The sequence below is a fragment of the Gallus gallus genome, chromosome 6 (genome assembly GCF_016699485.2).
Source record: "Gallus gallus isolate bGalGal1 chromosome 6, bGalGal1.mat.broiler.GRCg7b, whole genome shotgun sequence".
Taxonomy (NCBI): domain Eukaryota; kingdom Metazoa; phylum Chordata; class Aves; order Galliformes; family Phasianidae; genus Gallus; species Gallus gallus.
The window spans coordinates 35654487-35671709 of record NC_052537.1 but is presented as its reverse complement, the minus strand read 5'-3'; the positions used below and the strand labels follow the sequence as shown (position 1 = coordinate 35671709).

General features: G+C 56.8%; 2 protein-coding genes across 6 annotated transcripts in view; one reads left to right on the top strand and one right to left on the bottom strand.

Moving 5' to 3' along the window:
- Positions 1-3320, top strand: part of STK32C (serine/threonine kinase 32C) — a 54788-nt gene extending 51468 nt beyond the window's left edge. For all 4 annotated transcript variants that reach the window (XM_015289019.4, XM_015289018.4, XM_046943190.1 and 1 more), the window contains one exon: positions 484-3320. In XM_015289019.4, the coding sequence (XP_015144505.2) occupies positions 484-622 (139 nt within the window). In that variant the 3' untranslated portion in view covers positions 623-3320. The remainder of the gene's footprint in view (positions 1-483) is intronic.
- A 1496-nt stretch (positions 3321-4816) lies between these two features.
- Positions 4817-16973, bottom strand: DPYSL4 (dihydropyrimidinase like 4). 2 transcript variants are annotated; one of them, NM_001389336.2, is made up of 14 exons: positions 16649-16973; positions 14993-15081; positions 14699-14883; positions 13627-13791; positions 12838-12899; positions 12662-12742; positions 11497-11565; positions 11276-11396; positions 10268-10424; positions 9108-9249; positions 8145-8315; positions 7657-7836; positions 5993-6164; positions 4817-5642 (listed from the first exon to the last, which is right to left on the bottom strand). In NM_001389336.2, exons 1-14 carry the CDS (start codon positions 16922-16924, stop codon positions 5551-5553), a joined length of 1962 nt encoding a protein of 653 aa, NP_001376265.2. In that variant the 5' UTR covers positions 16925-16973; the 3' UTR covers positions 4817-5550. The 2 variants fall into 2 exon arrangements, with proteins under 2 accessions (NP_001376265.2, NP_001376266.2); NM_001389337.2 differs by lacking the exon at positions 16649-16973 and adding an exon at positions 16319-16383.
- Between the last annotated feature and the right edge of the window lie 250 nt (positions 16974-17223).

Genomic DNA, 17223 nt, shown 5'->3' with positions numbered 1-17223 from the left:
GCTCCCCTGCGCCCCCTCTGCCCCCGGCTGTCACCACCTCAGCTCCCCCTCGTGGAGAATGTTGCCTTGGGAGCATGGACGCGTTTTCTCTGCGTGTCACAAGCATACGGGAGGAGTGCTGCAGTTCAGTGCTGCTGTGCCACGTCCAAGCGCACAAAGGGGCCGTGCTGCGTTTGGAAGCAGAACAGCAGTCAGCCCTGTGCTGGGGCTGCGTGTGGTGTGGGTGGGTGCGTTGCTGTGCCCACAGGCTCTGGAGCACCGAAGCCCACACACTGTGGTGGGGCACCTGGGAACATGGTGCTGTGTTCTGCTGCCGCTTCCACCCACGTAAGGGTGTCACCGTGTGCTGGAGGTGCCACCAGTCTGAAGCCCCCCTGCTTTACCTTACCCAGGCCTGCCGTGGGGTGCTATGGGGGTGCCGGGGCAGCCAGGGGCTCACGCTGACGTGGGTGGCTGTGTGATGTGCTCCTCTGCCCCACGCAGGCTGAAGAAGAGCCAGGAGCAGACGAGCGAGTCCGTGTCTGCCCCTGAGACCACCGCTGAGGCCGAGACAGAGGCTGAGGCCGAGACCTCCAACCTGACCATGTGCAGCTCCGTGTGCTCCTCGGCGGGCAGCAGCTAAGCTGAGGCCGCCCTGCTGCCGCACACTCCCGCCTGCCCTGGGTTGCACTGAGTGCCACCGGCAGCGCCCGCAGCACCCGGCACAGCAGCTCGTCCCACAGCGTTGTAGCAAAACAGTTGTCGCAGAGCTGAGCTCTGGATTTACACAGGCACCAGTTCCACACACTGAGGTGCTGCCGTGGGTAAGGATACTCGCTATGCAACTTGTCGGAGGAAGGAGACCTATTTCATTACTTGTGCTTTTTTAATGTCAGATTGCCGATCTGGTTTTAATACAATGCGATGGCAGCATGGGAAGTTACATCTCCGACATGGGAAGCCAGCAGGAGGAAGGCTGCATGGGTGGCTCACACTGTGTGAGGCACTGCTGCAAGCGAAGGCTGCGTGGGGCCGAGCGCTCCCACTGTGAGTTGGGGCTGCTTCTGCTGCAGCCACAGCTGGGAGCGGGGATGGCCCTGCAGCTCAGGGATGGCCCTGCAGCTCAGGGATGGCCCTGCAGCTCAGGGATGGCGTAGGCACACTGTTGTCCCCTCACCACTGCCAGTGTCTTTCCTGACTTGGGGTAAATAACTTTTTTGCGCTCTTCTGGGGCTGGGGAATGGTGAAATACGTGATCAATATGTAAAGTGTATTTCAGATACTTGCTTCCTTCACGTAGCTGCTGTGAGCGGCAGGAGCCGTGCGGCACATGGGACCGTTTGGGCTCTGCGTGCCCGGGTTTGGGGGATGCATTTTGTCACAGGTTCAGGTTTCTTTGGAAGCCGTTCGTGACCTTCCAGTACTGCTTGGCCATGGAAGGAGGGCAGTGTCTTAACTTACCCTTCCGTTTCCTTTATTTTCAGTGTAAAGTAGAAGTGCTGTACATAATTTACCGAAACCTGTTTTTATCTCCTCAGTGGGGGTTGCCTTTCTCCTGCTTTCAGAGGCCTTCACTCTGTCGGCTGCTCAATCTGCTGCCTCGTGGCTTTTGGTTACTGTTGTTAAACATGGGCTGTGGGTTCTGCCGCTACACGAAACCGTAGTGATGCACAGATTGATCTCAGTGGCGTTCACCCTAAAGGTAGCGACACGTGTTTGCTGGCAGCTGCTGAGGAGGTGGCGGGGTTTGCGTCCCCGTTCTGTATTCGTAACACAAAAATGCATAGAAGAGGTTTTAACAGATGCAGACTCCTTTAGGACAAACGCTGCTGCGTTTTGAGTTTCTGCGGATGAAACAGAACGGCTTCACCGTGTGCAGTTATTTCATATGGAAGATGACAGTAGACGTTTATTTTCCACAGTTTTATGTGGAGATCAGTAAGTGACTGTTTGTGCAGAGCCACACGTTCATGAAGGGGCAGCAGAGGCTCGAGGTGCACGGACAGACCTCAGCACCGGGCGTGCAGTGATGGGTGGGGGTAGCTCTGCTCACAGCCCCGTGGGGCGGCCCATCTGAGCACTGCCTGCAGCCCTGCTCGCACCGCTGTGCCCACACGCCTGCCTTTTCCACGGCGCTCCCCAGCCCTGTCCCACTGACCGTCCCTTTTCCCCCTGCACGTCACGCAGTGCCTGCAGTGGCCTCAGGCAGTGCCCAGCAGGGTGAGGTGGGAGGCACACACGTGGGGAGGACAGACTGCGGACTGTGTGTGTCTGCCCCGGTGCCTTCTGCTTCTGCTCCTTGCTCACGAGGACAGGTGACGTGGCAGACTTCGGGAGCACTGTGTGGTCAGGTCACTGTGAGTACAGCATCACCCGGGTACTCGATTCCGGCCGTGCGTGGATGTGTGTTTTGCCCACTGCAGAGCACGTTCTATTGCTGCCCATTTATGTATGCACAGACGCAGGAGATGGAACTGAAAGCAAAGAGTAATTGTGAGAAGGAAGCACAGCAATAGTGCGTCAGTCCCACGTTGTCATGGCCGGGAGCGCAGCTGTGCTGGGCTGTGGGGCTGTGCTCAGCACAGGGGCTGTGATGGCTGCACCGCCAAAGCCCTGAGCCCTTCTGTCCATCCTCTCTGTGGCGCCTGGGGCGGTGCTGCTGTGAGCAGAGCTCACGGGGAAGCTCGAGGCGCTGCCGTGCCCAGACCCCAACGCAGAGCCTGCAGGAGTCGGTGCGGCGCTGCTTTACATCTCCGCACTAACGTTCTGTATATACCTATTTAAATACGTGTATCTTTTGTATGACAGATTTATACAGGGAGTGCCGTTATCCGCTGTGAGACGTCTCCATCACCTATGAATTATTCTCCTTGAATTCTCGCCATAAGATTCTTTTCTTATTGCTGTTGTATTTGGGACTTTTGCAGAATTGCATATTTTCAAGCGTTTCCATTGAGTTCCACAGGCTTTGCTGGGAATTTTGGGTAGAAAGCAATGCCAGGTCAGGTCCGGATGGGTCTTTTGCTGCCAATTCTTCATCACTCTGCACCTTGGCGAGAAGAGAATAGGAGTAACATGAATGAGGTAACACGAACTCGAGGTTGGACAGTGCTGAAACCCTGATGCCTTGGTAGGGAGTATTTTTAAAGTATCTCCATGTAAACTGGATAGGTAAAGTATACCTCTGTATTTTATGTTGAGATCTTTCTGTAATTTATTGCACAGCAATACTGCCATGTCACGGAGCGTTTTAGTTAGGACAACAAATTTGTGTTTCTGCAGACACTGCAAGAAGCCATTGCCTACGTGGAGTAATAAATGTGTATTTTTAACATTGCCAAGTTTTGGCAGTCATTTCTGGGTTATTGCTCTGCAGGAGAACCACACTGAGTCCAGGAAAGAGGGCATGTCGGGATACAGTTCTTGCTTCCACATCGCAGACCTCCACTGTTTAACATCCAGAGCACAGTGCTGGCGTCACAGCTGAAACGCACCATCACTCAGCTGTGCATTCACTGCTCCTATGGGTGCTCCTCAGCAGCACTGTGGTACAGCTGTGTAACGAGCAGCTCTGTGTGCCACATATTTCCTAATGGGGGGTCCCTCCCCCACCGAGCCCGAGGGCTTTGCACCTGGATCCCTTTGGTGCATAGCGGCGCGCTGCTTTGCTGCATTGTGCTGTGGTGTGAAGGCTGACCCTGAGAAGCATCAAAATGCTGAAAGCTCCTTAGAAACACAGCCTGACACCCCGGGACTGCAGGATGCTCCGTCCATCCCAGAGCAAGGTAATGAGATGAGCTGCAGGAATGCTGTTGTGGTGCTCAATGAAGAGGTTTAAGGGCCAGGATTGCTGCAAACTGCACCTGTGGGGCTTTCCCGGGGTCAGACAGGTGTCCCTGTGCCTCATGCCCTGCAGTGCCAGGCACAGAACAGCACTCAGCTGCTGCCCTCCGCCTGCCTGAGCCAGCGCCTGCCAACGTCTGACCCAGAGCCCACGGCGCTGTCAGAGGGAATTGGGGCTGTGCAGGCTGAGTGCTGCCGTGGGGCTGCTCCCTGCGTGCACCAGACGCACTGGCAGACAGATGGATCTTCAGCACAGGGCTCAGACATCTCGCTGAGACAAGCGCAGGGTTCTAACCTTGCTGCCCCATTCCAAGGCCAGGTAGGTAATCCCGTGCCAGTGCTGCCTCAGCTCCCCCAGGCCCCCCTACAGAGCGGCTGCCCACAGCTGTGCCAGGCAGAGCAGAGGGGAGGGGTGGGCCCATGCCCAGGTACCCTTCAATGAAGGAGCCCAGCTGTCAGGGATTGCAACACTTCCCTCATCAAGAGCAGCTGTGCTGGAGCTTGTGCAAGGCTGGGGCATCCTATGCTGGGCTTACTGCTGCCTTTGTCCTTACTGGCTGTGGTTTCAGCATTGTGAGTTTGGGGATATGAGTTCAAGCGTTTTCCCTATGAATGGCTTCTGAAAGTTTTCAAAACTGCTTTTATGTGGACATAAGCAAAACACTGCTTGCAAAGAAAGTAAAGGGATGTTCTACAGCCTTGTTGCATTTGCAGGCAAAAAAAAAAAAAAAAGAGACATTAAACAAAATTAAGTCATTTTAAAAAATATATCTGAGCATGTATGTTTAGATATGCTTGGTGCAGATGTTCCTACAGGTAACAGCACCGGGCAGAGATGTAGGGCAGAGCAGATAATCAGGAGATTCCCCCAGTCTGCCTTCTGGTCCCAGTGCTGAGGCTCAGGCACACAGCTGCAGCCCCACACACACAGCTGCAGTGCAGACCTGCACAGCAGGGGCTGTTCTACTAACACAAAGCGAGGCAGGTCAGCTGCTTCCAGCACCTCAGGATTTCCAACAAAGTTTATTCAATGCAAGGAACAGAAAACCAACTGCAGGCTGTGGGGCAGAGGGACATGCATAGATTTGTGGCACAGAGGTTCACCTGTTCTGTACATACCTTTAAATGCAACAAACTGCCTTGCACAGATTTTATAAAAGAGCCTGCCCTATGCACGCAGCCTTCAGCTGGGCCTTTTATTGGCTGTAGGACTTCACTCACATGTAGTGCTTGAAAAACTGTATAAATAACCCTTTAAAAAAGTGTGCCTAGAGCAGCCTAACGTGCAGCCCCTGTGCACGGCCCACAGCACAGCCCCGGCACAGGGACAGCCCCTGGGGACAGCTGCCAGCACAAAGGCCTATAGCAGCGTTCATCAGATCGTAGTCCTCAGAGAAGGGCGGTCGTTGGGACACAAAGGAATGAAGACCAGACAAACCGCTGCGGTCTTCCTGGGCACAGGGCGGCGAGCAGCACTGCTGAACACACGTTGAAATGTACCTCTAGGTGTGGGCATGCATACGCTAAGGGCTCTGAGGATCCGGGTAAGAGATACAGAGTGGGAGCTGTAGGGACTGGGGGACATACAGGTGAACTACCTCTGGGTGGGCTTCGTCTACTTTCTACCTAAGAGAAGAAGGTTCATCGGGTGCCCCGGGCCCACCTCACTTCCACCCTGAGCTGGAGGGAACCAGCCGTGCCCTTCACACCAGCACCGTGGGAGCAGCGTCAGGACAGGGAGGTGATGTTGGAGCGGCCGCCCGGGGGGGCCATGATCTTCTGGGCTGTGCGCCGGGCAACGTGGTCATCAGCCTGAGAGCCTGGGGAGAGCAGAGCAGAGCAGAGCAGGGCGTCAGCGTGCGGCCATAAGGCCTTCTGGGCAATAGCCCACGTCTCCCTGTAAACCCGTTGGGATGCTGTGTTAGCACAGTACAGAATGAATGACTGTGTGGCCTTCTGGTGTTTTAAGGGGGCTTCTAAAAGAGGCACGGTCTGATAGCAAGAGAAGTGGGAAGGGCTTTATAGCCAAAGAGGGAAGATGGGGTGGATGTGAGGAAGCCGCACGGGGCGGTGGAGGCAGCACTGGTGCTCCTTCCTGGGAACAGAGCTACGGGACAGCCCTGAAGCAGCACAGACAAACACAGCCCTGCTGAGCCCTGCCCACACCTACCCGACAGGCTGAACCCCGACTGGTGCAGGTTGCGCACGGGCACGGCGGGCACTTTGCCGGCGCAGGCCGCGATCCTGGAGGCCGCGATGGTGGGCACAGCTTTGGTGCTGAGGACGACATCGTGGACCGGGCCGTCATACAGCCCCCGTGGGACACCGTGCACCTCCGCCAGCTGTGGGAGGGATGTGGGGTGTGAGGTGTGAGCCTGGGCACTGTGGTCCCCTCCCGTCTCCCATAAGGGCCCACCCCATCCCAGCCCCCTCCCTTCACACGCAGCAGACGCAGCCCCCCCAGCCCCACAGCACAGCCCAGGGCTCCAGGGAGGCAATGGGCAGCACAGGGGGAGCGTCCCACAGGCACACGCCTCACCCAGAGCGGTGCCACGTCCTACCAACCTCTATTCTTGGGCATGAGGAGCCAAAGCCAGAGCGGAGCAATGGCCCCAGTGCCAGTATTCATCACAGGCTGTGTTGTCTCTGCCGCAGAGCAGATTGATGACTGACAGCCATTTGAGAACCACAGGGTCGGCACACACGTGGTTTGCAGATGAGAAGTGCAGGGTTTCAAGTTAAAAGCCCACAGCCCGATGGGTTCTCCACAGGCGTACACCATTTTCCACAGCAATGTTTCTGGTCCGTCGCCTTCATCATGGACACCATCTCATACAGACTGTGCTCTCATCAGCATCCCACTGTGCTCCTTTTGACCCCGGCTTTTCCCTGAAGCTCTGGTTGAACCACAGACCAGGAGACACGGGACGGCTGTCTGGTTGTCTGCAAAGTGCCCCATGCGACTGCCCAAGTGAATTAACTTCACAAACAAATCGGCAGCCGCCGGGTCTGACACTCAATTATCATCTAGCCGGGAGACCGAGGACCTTCAGGACGTGAGCGTTTATATTTAGCGAGCTCCGTCCGTCCTTTGTGACACAGCAGCGGCACAGGGCGTCTCCTTTCAGCACGACACAAACAGCCTGACTGCCAGCCGGGCACAGCTCCCCACACACACAGCATGCAGGTGCCGGGGGGCCGCCAGGCTGTGCCACCGCTGCCTGCAGTGACCGCAGTGCAGCATGGACATGGAGGTGCACACGGGCAGCGCTGCTGCAGCAGCCAGTGCTGTTGGTGTGTCTGGGGTTTGAGATCTTTGCTCTTCAGTGCGTAATGAAAACGTCTGAAATAACGCAAGTTAAGAGGGAGGAAGGTGCAGCCATTAAGGGGCGTTCTGTGCCTTTGCACATCTTTGTGTCTCCTAGAAGAGCTGTGCTGCACACTGGGAAGGGCTGCTGTTATTTCCAGTAACTATGAACACTCCCCCAGTCCAGACAGCAGCCAAGTTGCAGAGTGGTAATACAGCAACACCATCATTTCCAGCAAAGGCAGAGCCAAATTCTTCCTTTCTACCTCAGCACAGAACAAACAGATTTGGTAGAAGTCATACTTTTGCTCTGTCACTTTGTAACAGCTGAATTATACCAACACCTGTGTGATCAGCTGTACCACCCACACAGGCACTGTAAGCAGTGCGTGCCATAAGCAGCGCATCGCCCTAACGTCCCATCAGCACAGCTCTCCTTTCTGCTGCACCCGAGCGCTCAGAGCAGAACAGTGCCCACAGAGCAATCACGCAGAGGTTGTGCTCATGGCAAACGAAGCTCTCCTTACCCTGTTCCTCGCCTTTATTCTTTTATAAACAAAATCCGGGAACGTCTTTCTGGGAACGAAGCGCCCCGAGCCCTCGGTGACAAACAGGTTCCCGTCCTCAAGAACGACTTTGCCCTGACTGATGACCACAGCAGGAGCGCCGTGACACTCCGTGCCTTCAAATATGTTGTACTCCACATTCTGGAACAAACAAACCAGGGTGTTTTGTACTCAGAACGAGGTCAGCACTTAATTGCTCTGCTCTGCAGTGAGCGCTACCCATGTCAGCTCTGTGCTCTGGCACCAAAGCACGGCGGCTCAGTCACTGCCGCTCAGCCCAATCCCACCCCTCCCAGCTGCACTGCACAAAGGAAACGCAAGGTCTTCCACCTGCTCCTCCATTTACATGGAGAACGCCCTCGTCTTTTTGATCTGAAGGAATTTACTGCTTTGCCGCTCCCTTCCAGCTGTAACACCAGCCCAGGAAAATAATTTAAGAGATACCTTACCAAATTGTGGGTTTTTGCCGAGATGACTTTTGTAGCCCTGGGGTTCCACAAGACCAAGTCTGCATCAGAGCCCACCGCGATTCGCCCCTTCCTGGGGTAGCAGTTAAAGATTTTGGCAGCATTAGTGCTGGTCACCGCCACGAAATCGTTCTCATCCATCTTCCCTGAGACCTGAGCAGCAGGAGGAGGGAAGGGCTGTTCAGTACAGGACAGCACGGCAGCCCCACCGCAGCCAAACCATCCCTGGGAGCTAAGGATGCACTGCAGGGTTTGTTTCGTGCACTGGAAAGGTAAGGTCTCTGCAAAGGGCTTCCTTTGTAGGCCCAGGCTCCCTGTGCAGGAGACTCACACATCCACCACAGATGGCTAAGAATATTTCAATATAGAAAGACAAGAAGCGAACCTAAGTAGTACTATTTATCATCACCATCAGTTGCCTTAACGATCTTAATTCTCTCGAATTATCTTAAGATGAATGGTATTTATCTCAAGAACAAAGCCTCCATCGGACTGTGGCACAGTTTCCCACGGAGCTCTGTGCCACGTGGTGTGACCAGGGATGCTCCTGGGGCAGCAGCCCGGGGCTGAGCACTGTGCTCAGTGCAGGGCCGTGGCGGCTGCAGGCAGACAGAGGCACTGTGGCAGCGCTCCATCCCCACCCCCCTGCGAGCACCAGCAAAGAGCAGCATCTCAGCCTTACAGCGCTCACTGAGAGCTGTCTCCTGACTGCAAGGCACAGCGCGGGGGCTGTTCTCCCACCGCAGCCTTTGAAGAGGCTTTGAAGGCACTCAGTGTCACATTTCCTCCATTGCCAAGCTCCTCTGAAGGAGCCGTCTAGACGGTGTCACGCTGCAGGGCTCGTTTGAATTAATGAGAAATCTGACATCATCCGATTTGAGCACCGTTCACATCCACTTGCATTCACAGCTTGGAAGGAATCAGGTTGGTTATTTCTGCACCTACCACGCACTTCTCCCAGATTATGGCCATCCGCTCCTCGATGCCATTCGTCCCCTCGGGGATGAGGGTGAAGTTGTCCTTCCCCACGGCCTTCTGGGCGGTAGTGAACGTGCAGTGAGCACTGCCTGCCACCTGCAGGTCCCCACTGCACCCAGAAAGAGACGCGGTCAGAGGACACCGCAGAGACAGCAGCTCTGAATGGGCCCCTCAGCCAACCCCCCCTCCCTGCAGAGCTGCCGTGCTGGGGAGGCTCACCAGGAGCCGTGTGACACAACAGCCCCGAGCTCTGATTGAGGGATGTGGGCACCGTGCATGGTGGGGGGCAGGATAGGGTTGGATTTGGAGATCTTGGAGGGTTTCCCCACCCGGAACTGCTCTGTGATTGTATGATATACACTGATCTCATCAGTGCAGGCTCACAGGCAGGCAACTTAGACCCTTAAGTCCCACTGGAAGTCAAGTGAAGAGGTACTGCACTCTATCCACTCATAGAAACTAAGCACTGGAGTCTTCCAATAGCAGCAGCCATAGCCTCATGAGCACTTTTGCTATTTTCTCCTAAACTGGCTGTTATTTCTATTTATTCGATATCTCGATCTCTGTACCTTCCTTTGGAACCTCAAACCTTTTTAATATGAAGATGGTTCTAAGAAAAACCATTCTTCTGATGCACTTCCAAAGTAGCTTTTAAAGCAAGGATACAGTCCAATACAACAAGCACATCTCAGTCCCAGGACATACTGCAGATCACGCAGTACTGCATGCACATGCACTGCACCTGGCTGCAGCCAGCCCCGAAGGGTCACTGATGCATCCTGGTTGCAGTGGAGCACACGCAGATGCATTTCTATTTACCCATCTCTGTGTCTGTGGGGCTGTCGGTGTTGTGCACAGATGCTCGTGCTGACATGGGAATAACAACTGGCTGAAGCATCCCCACATGCACCATTCCCAAGCACTTACGTTTCAGATTTCAAACCTTGTGAACACCCAATGCTGCCCTGACAAAACCCTTCATCTGACATCAACGCCGAATGGGGAGCTCAGCGCGGAGCTCAGTGGGTGCACAGGCTGTGCTGTGGCCCCAGGGACCCCCGGGCCTTATGACACCCCCAGCACTGCCCACCCCCCCACACCGGCTGTGAGCCCCGGGCTGCACTCACCAGGACAGCAGGGAGGAGAGGCGCTCTGGCGTGGTGGGGTCGGGGCTGAGCGGGGGTGAGGTGACGAAGGCTGCAGCCTTGGCCCAGTTCTTGCTCCAGTAGTGCGAGCCGTCAGCACCCAGGCTGGCAGTGATGGGCTCCCCGTACACCACAGTGCCTGCAGAGCAGGGTCAGGGCAGTGCTGTGAGCCCTCAGCCTCCTTTCACAGCATACTCACCGTGCCGCTTCCATTTCTCTCTGGTGCTCTCAGCACTACAGTTTCTTAAATTGACTAAAACTTCCAATTACCTTGGATGACTGGGAAGCGCTGCCAGAACACGCTGTGAATGCATCTATTCATCCTCAGAAAAAACATACATTTCCAGCTGCAATTTGCTCTGCAGCCTCAGGTTGGGTATTGGGAAAAAGAGAGCGGGCAGGCGCTGGCACTGCTGCCCAGGGGTGGGGGGTTCCCATCCATGGAGGTGTTCAGAGCTGCAGGGATGTGGCACTGAGGGATGTGGGCAGTGGGCACGGGGGGGTTGGGGGTCTCAGAGGGCTTTTCCAGCCTGAATGGTTCTGTGATTCTATTCCCTGAACCCAGCTGGTGTCCCTCTGGCTGGGAGCAGACGTGGCCGTGCACTGCTGCTTTCTCAGCACAGTGCTCTGTACCCGACTCCCTGCAGGAGCACAGCTGGCTCTCCCCACCTCTCCCTGGTTTGAATTTAGTTTGTTCCAGTGCCATTTCTCATTTAGCTCATGACAAATGATTAGGAGTTGTTTTCTGTTCTTTTTTCAGCTGCATCTACTGGGATTCAGGTGTCAAAGTTTCAAGTACATCACATCTTTTGAGTGCAGCTCAGAGCAGTGAGCTCCAGCACACGGTGAGGAACAGCCAACACCAAAAGTTAGCATCCTTAGAGAGAGAACTGGGGTGATAAGGAGCTCTTAGGCCCTGCAGCTAGAGTAGCGTTCCTGGATGTATTTGAATGGGCTCACTTAGCGTGCAGACGTGACGTAGAACTTTACCTTTTCTCTTTGCTTGAGCTACCACATCTGCTGCACTTTTGCTCATTATTTTGGTGACGTACAAGGGGCAGTTGGCTTGTTTTGCTATTGTAATTGCACGGTACACCGCCTCTGCTTCAACCTGCGGGCACAAAAACAGAGGCCCAGAGCATCTCCTCGCAGCCCCGAGGGACCACGAGCAGCAGCTGTCTGCAGTTCCTTGGAGAGGTGGGCAGCATTACCTCCTCAGGGCGGCTCAGGACGTGCCCCTCTGGCCCAGTGATCCCAATGTCCAGCAGCCTCTTCTGCTCCTACGGGGACAAAGACGAACGAAAGCAGTCGGTCTGAAGCAGTGTGGGACACAGACACCGTGCTCAGAAGCACCCACGGGCTGACAGCAATGAGGAATACAACGATGTGACACCACAGAACATGGGGTAGCAATGACCCTCCAGCCTGTTTGTTCAAATAAACCAATTTCAAGGGTCAGGATTCTGCTTTCTGAACGTACGCTACGAGGAATCGCACGTCCAATTCTGCTGTACAGCACCCATCCGCAGTGTTTGCCTAGCACTTTTCTAGTTGGAAAAAGGAAAATAATGCATAGGTTGCAATACCAAATAAGGTACTGGCTGTTATTTTTGGTGATAGATATTATCAGCTGTAATGCACATCACTGAAAAAACGTAGAACTCTTCAGCCTTCTCAAGTACTGGGGGCTACACAGGAGTTCCATACAAGATAAAGAGAGGGATAAATACGACTGAGGGCGGGCAGGCAGCCTTCAGGGAACCCCTCAGAGTTCTTGTAGGGAACTACTGAGCAGATTTCTGTGATGAGACCCAGGTCAGTGTGTGGAACTGGGCGGATGCTGCTGATTTTACCGAGCGCCCCAGACCCCCCTGCACGTTTCTGCCACAACAGGATTTCCCATCAGCCCCGTCCCTCCAAAGCTTTGGTAATCAGATTGTCCTGGAGGCCAAATCCCACCACCAGGTGTGTGTGGGAGGGAGAAGGGGTGGGATGGAGGGAGAGCCACAGCCCCCAACCTCTTCACATCTCGGTTAATGTGCAAGGAGCAACCAGAGACTGCTCTGCTGCAGCACAGTCAGCCCATGCAGTGAGGTTTCTGTTGGAGGCGTTACACTGAACAACCCAGGTGATGCCAGCAGACAGCATGCACTGCAAAACGCACGCTGACCGTCTTCACAAAGCAATAGTGTCCAGAGCAGGCTGCTCCTGTGTCTCACTTGGACATATTCCTATTGATTTTGCAGCATCAAATGAGCACTAAAAGCATGCTGGCACCTCCGATCAGACATCGCGGCCCATCTGCTAAGTCAGCATTTTGCCTCACACCAAATTACTCCAATCAGCCTGCAATTTAAATGAATGTAAGCACGGTACCTCCTCGATGATGTCCCCGTTTTCAGCGTGCACTTGGGCTATGGCCCCCAGGTCTCGAATAATGCAGAATATTTCATACATCTGCCAAGAGAGAACAGGCACCCAACATCAGACAAACGATGGATTCTGCTCACAGTGGGTCACTGCTTCCACTGCACAGCAGCTGCCTGCATTACCTGGGCGTCGGTGCACTGCAGTCTGTCCTTGTAGGCCATAAAAACCAGGAAGGAGTTCACACCTTGGGAAGAGAAAACGAGAAGTGCAGTGACTGCCAAAGCTCAGAGCCCGGCACAGCTGAGCTCTGGGTGGGCTCAGCTGAGAGCAGACCAACACGGGCCTCTCTTATTTCTAAGCACTGCTCCTCAGTGCGCTTTCATTGGAGAAACAGGCACACGGTGCTTTGCACACAGCAGTGCACACAGCCCCTCTTGTCCCTACTGAATGCAGAACACAATTCATGGAGCTCAGAGTCAAAGCCTGAGAACTGCCAACATATTTTATGCGGATAAAGGCAACGACTTATTCCAAACTACGACTGAATCACAAACAAACTGTATTTCATGAGAAGGTACGTATGAAAAATATCTGCTTTAAGCCCCAAATGGTCCATTACTTCAGCTGCTGTGCATTTTAATAAGAGAATCACTGCAAATTTTGTGTTAAATGACCAATTAAGGCCCTGCTTGCAAGACTGCAAATTACACTGAAGTCATTTAGCTTTGTATTAGCATATCTGAAAGCAAAATGCAGTCCCAAACTCGGCATTAAGAATTAATGAAGGGCACAAATTCCTGACGCCCGGCCAGCACCTCCCTGGGCTGCATCCAAGGGATGCTTACAGCGTGCAGGAATTAGAACACAAAGGACATCTCCGGGAAAAGCCCCACGCTCCGTCTCATTCTGTGAGCCCTACCCCAAATGTTGGCACTTAAATAGTTTCTGTAAGTCAGAACTCCGGCCCTTACCCTTGTCCTTCACCAGCGCCTCCAGCTCCTCCCGCAGGCTCTCGTGCCAGCGGGGGATGTCGATGTGCAGCGCGTAGTCGCAGCAGGCCCTGCTGTCAGCACGCTGCCGCCACTGCTCGTAGGCAGCCAGCAGGCTCGTCCCAGCCTCGGGCAGCACGTGGTCCACTGAAAGACACCGCGCGGTGCTGGGGTGCTGCCTGGGGACAGCTGCGTGGCAGGAGGAGCTCCTGGGGTCGCTGCAGCCACTGCCCCAAGGAGACACTCCAACAGTAATCATATGCACTGAATCATAGAGCCATTTGAGTCGGAAGGGACCTCCAAAGGCCACCCGATGCCACCCCCTGCACTGAGCGGGGACACCCACAGCTTCATCAGCTCTCAGAGCCCATCCCCTGCCCTGGGCTGTCTGCAGGGAGGGGGGACCTCCACCTCTCTGGGCAGGCAGGTGCATGCACAGAGCTGGGGCAGGGCTTGCTGTGTTCCCTTCAGACAAACACTGCTGTGGGCTTTGGGATCAGAATAAGAACAAATAGAAATCAAAACTGACATTCGTAACAAAGTGGATCCCCCACTTGCAGAGCTGATACATTTATAAATATAGCTGTATAGCTATTAAAAGTATATGAAATGGTGGTTAAAGTTTTCTTCTGTTCTGTTGTCATGAGATTCAAGTTGGATATCAGGAACAATTTGTTCTCCAGAGAGCGGCCAGGCGCTGGCACAGCTGCCCAGGGGTGGGCAGTCCCCGTCCATGGAGGTGTTCAGAGCCGCGGGGATGTGGCACTGAGGGGTGGGCAGTGGGCACGGGGGGGTGGGGGGGGTCGGGGGTCTCCGAGGGCTTTTCCAGCCTGAATGGTTCTGTGGTTCTATGAGGTGAAGCAGGAACAGCTAAGTGTGTTCAATATACACATATTACAAAAGGAGGTTACTGAAAAGCGCATCATGCATTCTACTTTGCTTCTTAATGCTTCGGTTACTACAGAACAACAAACATTTCTCTGCTACGAGCAGAACGAAGCTCTGCCATGCCAAAGGCCCCACGCAGTGCCCAGCTCAACACTGCCCATCTTACTTATCATCGTGGTTCCTCCCGCCAGGGCCGCCCTCGTGCCTTGGTAGAAGTCATCAGCAGAGGCCATCCCCATCACAGCCATCTGCAGCCGCGTGTGCACATCGATGCCGCCCGGCACCACCAGCTGCCCGTAGGCATCCACCGTCCTCACCCCGCTGGGAACAGCCAGGTTCTCTCCAATCTGTCTGCACACAGCATCCGGGTGAACACACAGCCCACCCGCAGAAAGGAACGCGGTGCACACTGAACAGCGCCGGGATCTGCCTGGCAGCGACGCTACAGAATTTCACTTACTTTATCAACCCATCTTCCACATAAATGTCGGCATAAAACGACTGGTCGTCGTTGACGATTTTCCCCCCCTTGATCAGCAGCTGCTCGCTCTAAGTGGAAAAAAAAACTGCATGTAGGATTTCTTCCCGTGGATGCGGTTCACGGTGAGATGTGGGGCTGGGAGCTGCAAGCACCGCTAAGTGCATCTCATTGACCTGCTAATTTATTGACATAATTAGCTTTTCCAGCCTCGGTGGAGGTGGTGACGCCTCGAGGCCTTTCCTCCTTCCAAAGTAAGGCTGCGCAGGGCCTGTCAGATCGATGAGATCTTTAACCAGAAATATCAGAAAGCGGTGGAGCTGCGGCACGATCAGAGGGCTCCTTTCCGACCCTCCGCTGTATTAACGAGTATCACCGCGGCCGCAACGGGCAGCGCTGGGGGCACAAACACGGCGAGGGCTGCACGCGGGGCTGCCGACTGCCCCGGCATTGCGTGCCGCTGCGGGACAGCGCGCAAACCCGTCAGGGTGCGGGGAAAGGGACCTCCGCGGCACACGAAGGAGCCACGAACAACTGCACTGCCTTTCGGAAAACCCATTTATCGCGCCGCTATTGTTCGTGCGCGTCCCATAACATCAATCACGAGGAGCCTCTGCGCCGGCCGCCCCACGGGCACGGCGCAAATCCCCGCCCCCGGCCGGGATGTCGGCTCCGCTCCGCGCGGCCGCGCTCAGACAGCGCGATGTGTGCGGGGAACTCAGCCGCGAGCCGGCAGGAATAAAGGAAACGAAAAAAAACAAAAGAGGCCGTGCCGCGGTCTGGAGCTTTCCCTCACTTCTGCTCGGAAGCCCCGGCAATAGGAGCAGGGAATCCCCTCCTACAGCAGCGGCGGCGCCGGTTGGCGGAGCGCTCCCAAACAGAGCGGCGACAACAGCCGGAGGATCTCCGCCGCCCCCCCCCCCCCCCGCAGCGCTCCGGGCGCGGGATGAGGCGCGGGGCATTGCGGGGCATTGCGGGGCTCGGGGAGCCGCGGAGAGCGGAGCCGCAGCCTTTGTGCGCGGAGCGCGGCTTTGTGTGCGGGTCGCGGCGGGGCCGCCGGGCAGACAAAGGCGCAGAGCCGGAGCGCCGGGTCACAGCGGGTCACGCGAGGCCACCGCCACAGAAGGGCCCCGCGCCCGAAGCCGCGATGGCCGGAGGTCGCGGTTCGGGGCCGTACAGCCCCGGCGCGGCGGAGCGCTCTCCCAAAGCAGCCGAAAGCTCCCAGCCGGGACGCGCGGCCGTGCCCGGCTCTTCTGCTCCCGCTGCGGGACGGCACGAGCCCGGCACCCCCCTCCCGGAGCCCCTCACCGTGCCGCGGGGGCCGCTCCTCTTGCCCGGGTTCGACATCTTCCGCCGCTCCGCGTGTCTGCGCCGTGCCCGGCCGTGCGCGGCCCCGCGCCTGCGCGCCCCCCGCCGCCGGCTCCCCCCGCCCGCCGGGGCCATGCGCTCGCTGCTACCGTCGGAAGCGGCTTCGCGGCCGCAGCAGGGGGGCTCTGTCAGAACCGGCGCGAGTGGTAGCACCGCTCCTGGGACACGCGCTGCCCCGGCGGCGCCGCGCTGGCCGTCCCCGGTCCCCGCGCAGGGCTCCCCCGACGGCACGGGACGGAGCGGGGCGCCCAGCCATCCCCACGCACGCACCTGCCGGCAGCCGTCGGACATCCCTCCCGCGGTGGCGGCCCCCGGAGAGCGCGGCGGCGGCGGCGGCGCGGGGCTGCTGCTGCCGTCGGACGGGGTCGCGGAGCCACGGGACCGACCGCCGCCGCCGCCGCCGAGCGAGGGGAAATCCAACGTCTTGTTGTCGAAGGCGTCCTCCACGCTGCAGAACATCCCGCCGCGCTTCTGCCGTGGCCGAGGGCTGCCCGCGCCCAGACCCGCGAAGCAGGCGGGCAGCGGCTCGGCGCTCCGCTCCGCCATGGCGGGCACCGGGCGGCACCGCGCGGGAGGAGCGCCCGCAGCCGCTCAGCGCCCACCTCCGACGGCCGCGCCCCGTCCTCTGGGAGCGCCCCCCGCCGCGCCCGGCGCTTCTCCGCGCCGCCCCCCGCCGCGGGCGGCACTCCGTAGCGATGGCGGTGCCGCGCCGCGCCCCGGGCCGCCGCAGATGGACACGGAACCCTCGCGCTGTTGGGGGCTCTGCCGGGGCTCCCGTGGGGCGCGCGGGCAGCTGTTGAACAACGGCAGAGTTTGGAGCTGAGCCCGGCGGGAGGGGCTGCGCT

Coding starts and splice junctions, on each gene's coding strand:
- DPYSL4 (NM_001389336.2), bottom strand. CDS start 16,924: ATGGCGGAGCGGAGCGCCGAGCCGCTGCCCGCCTGCTTCGCGGGTCTG. Junction 9,250..10,267: donor CTCTCCTCCCTGCTGTCCTG/GTGAGTGCAGCC, acceptor TTCTGGGTGCAG/TGGGGACCTGCAGGTGGCAG. Junction 5,643..5,992: donor GTCGGGGTTCAGCCTGTCGG/GTAGGTGTGGGC, acceptor TGCTCTCCCCAG/GCTCTCAGGCTGATGACCAC.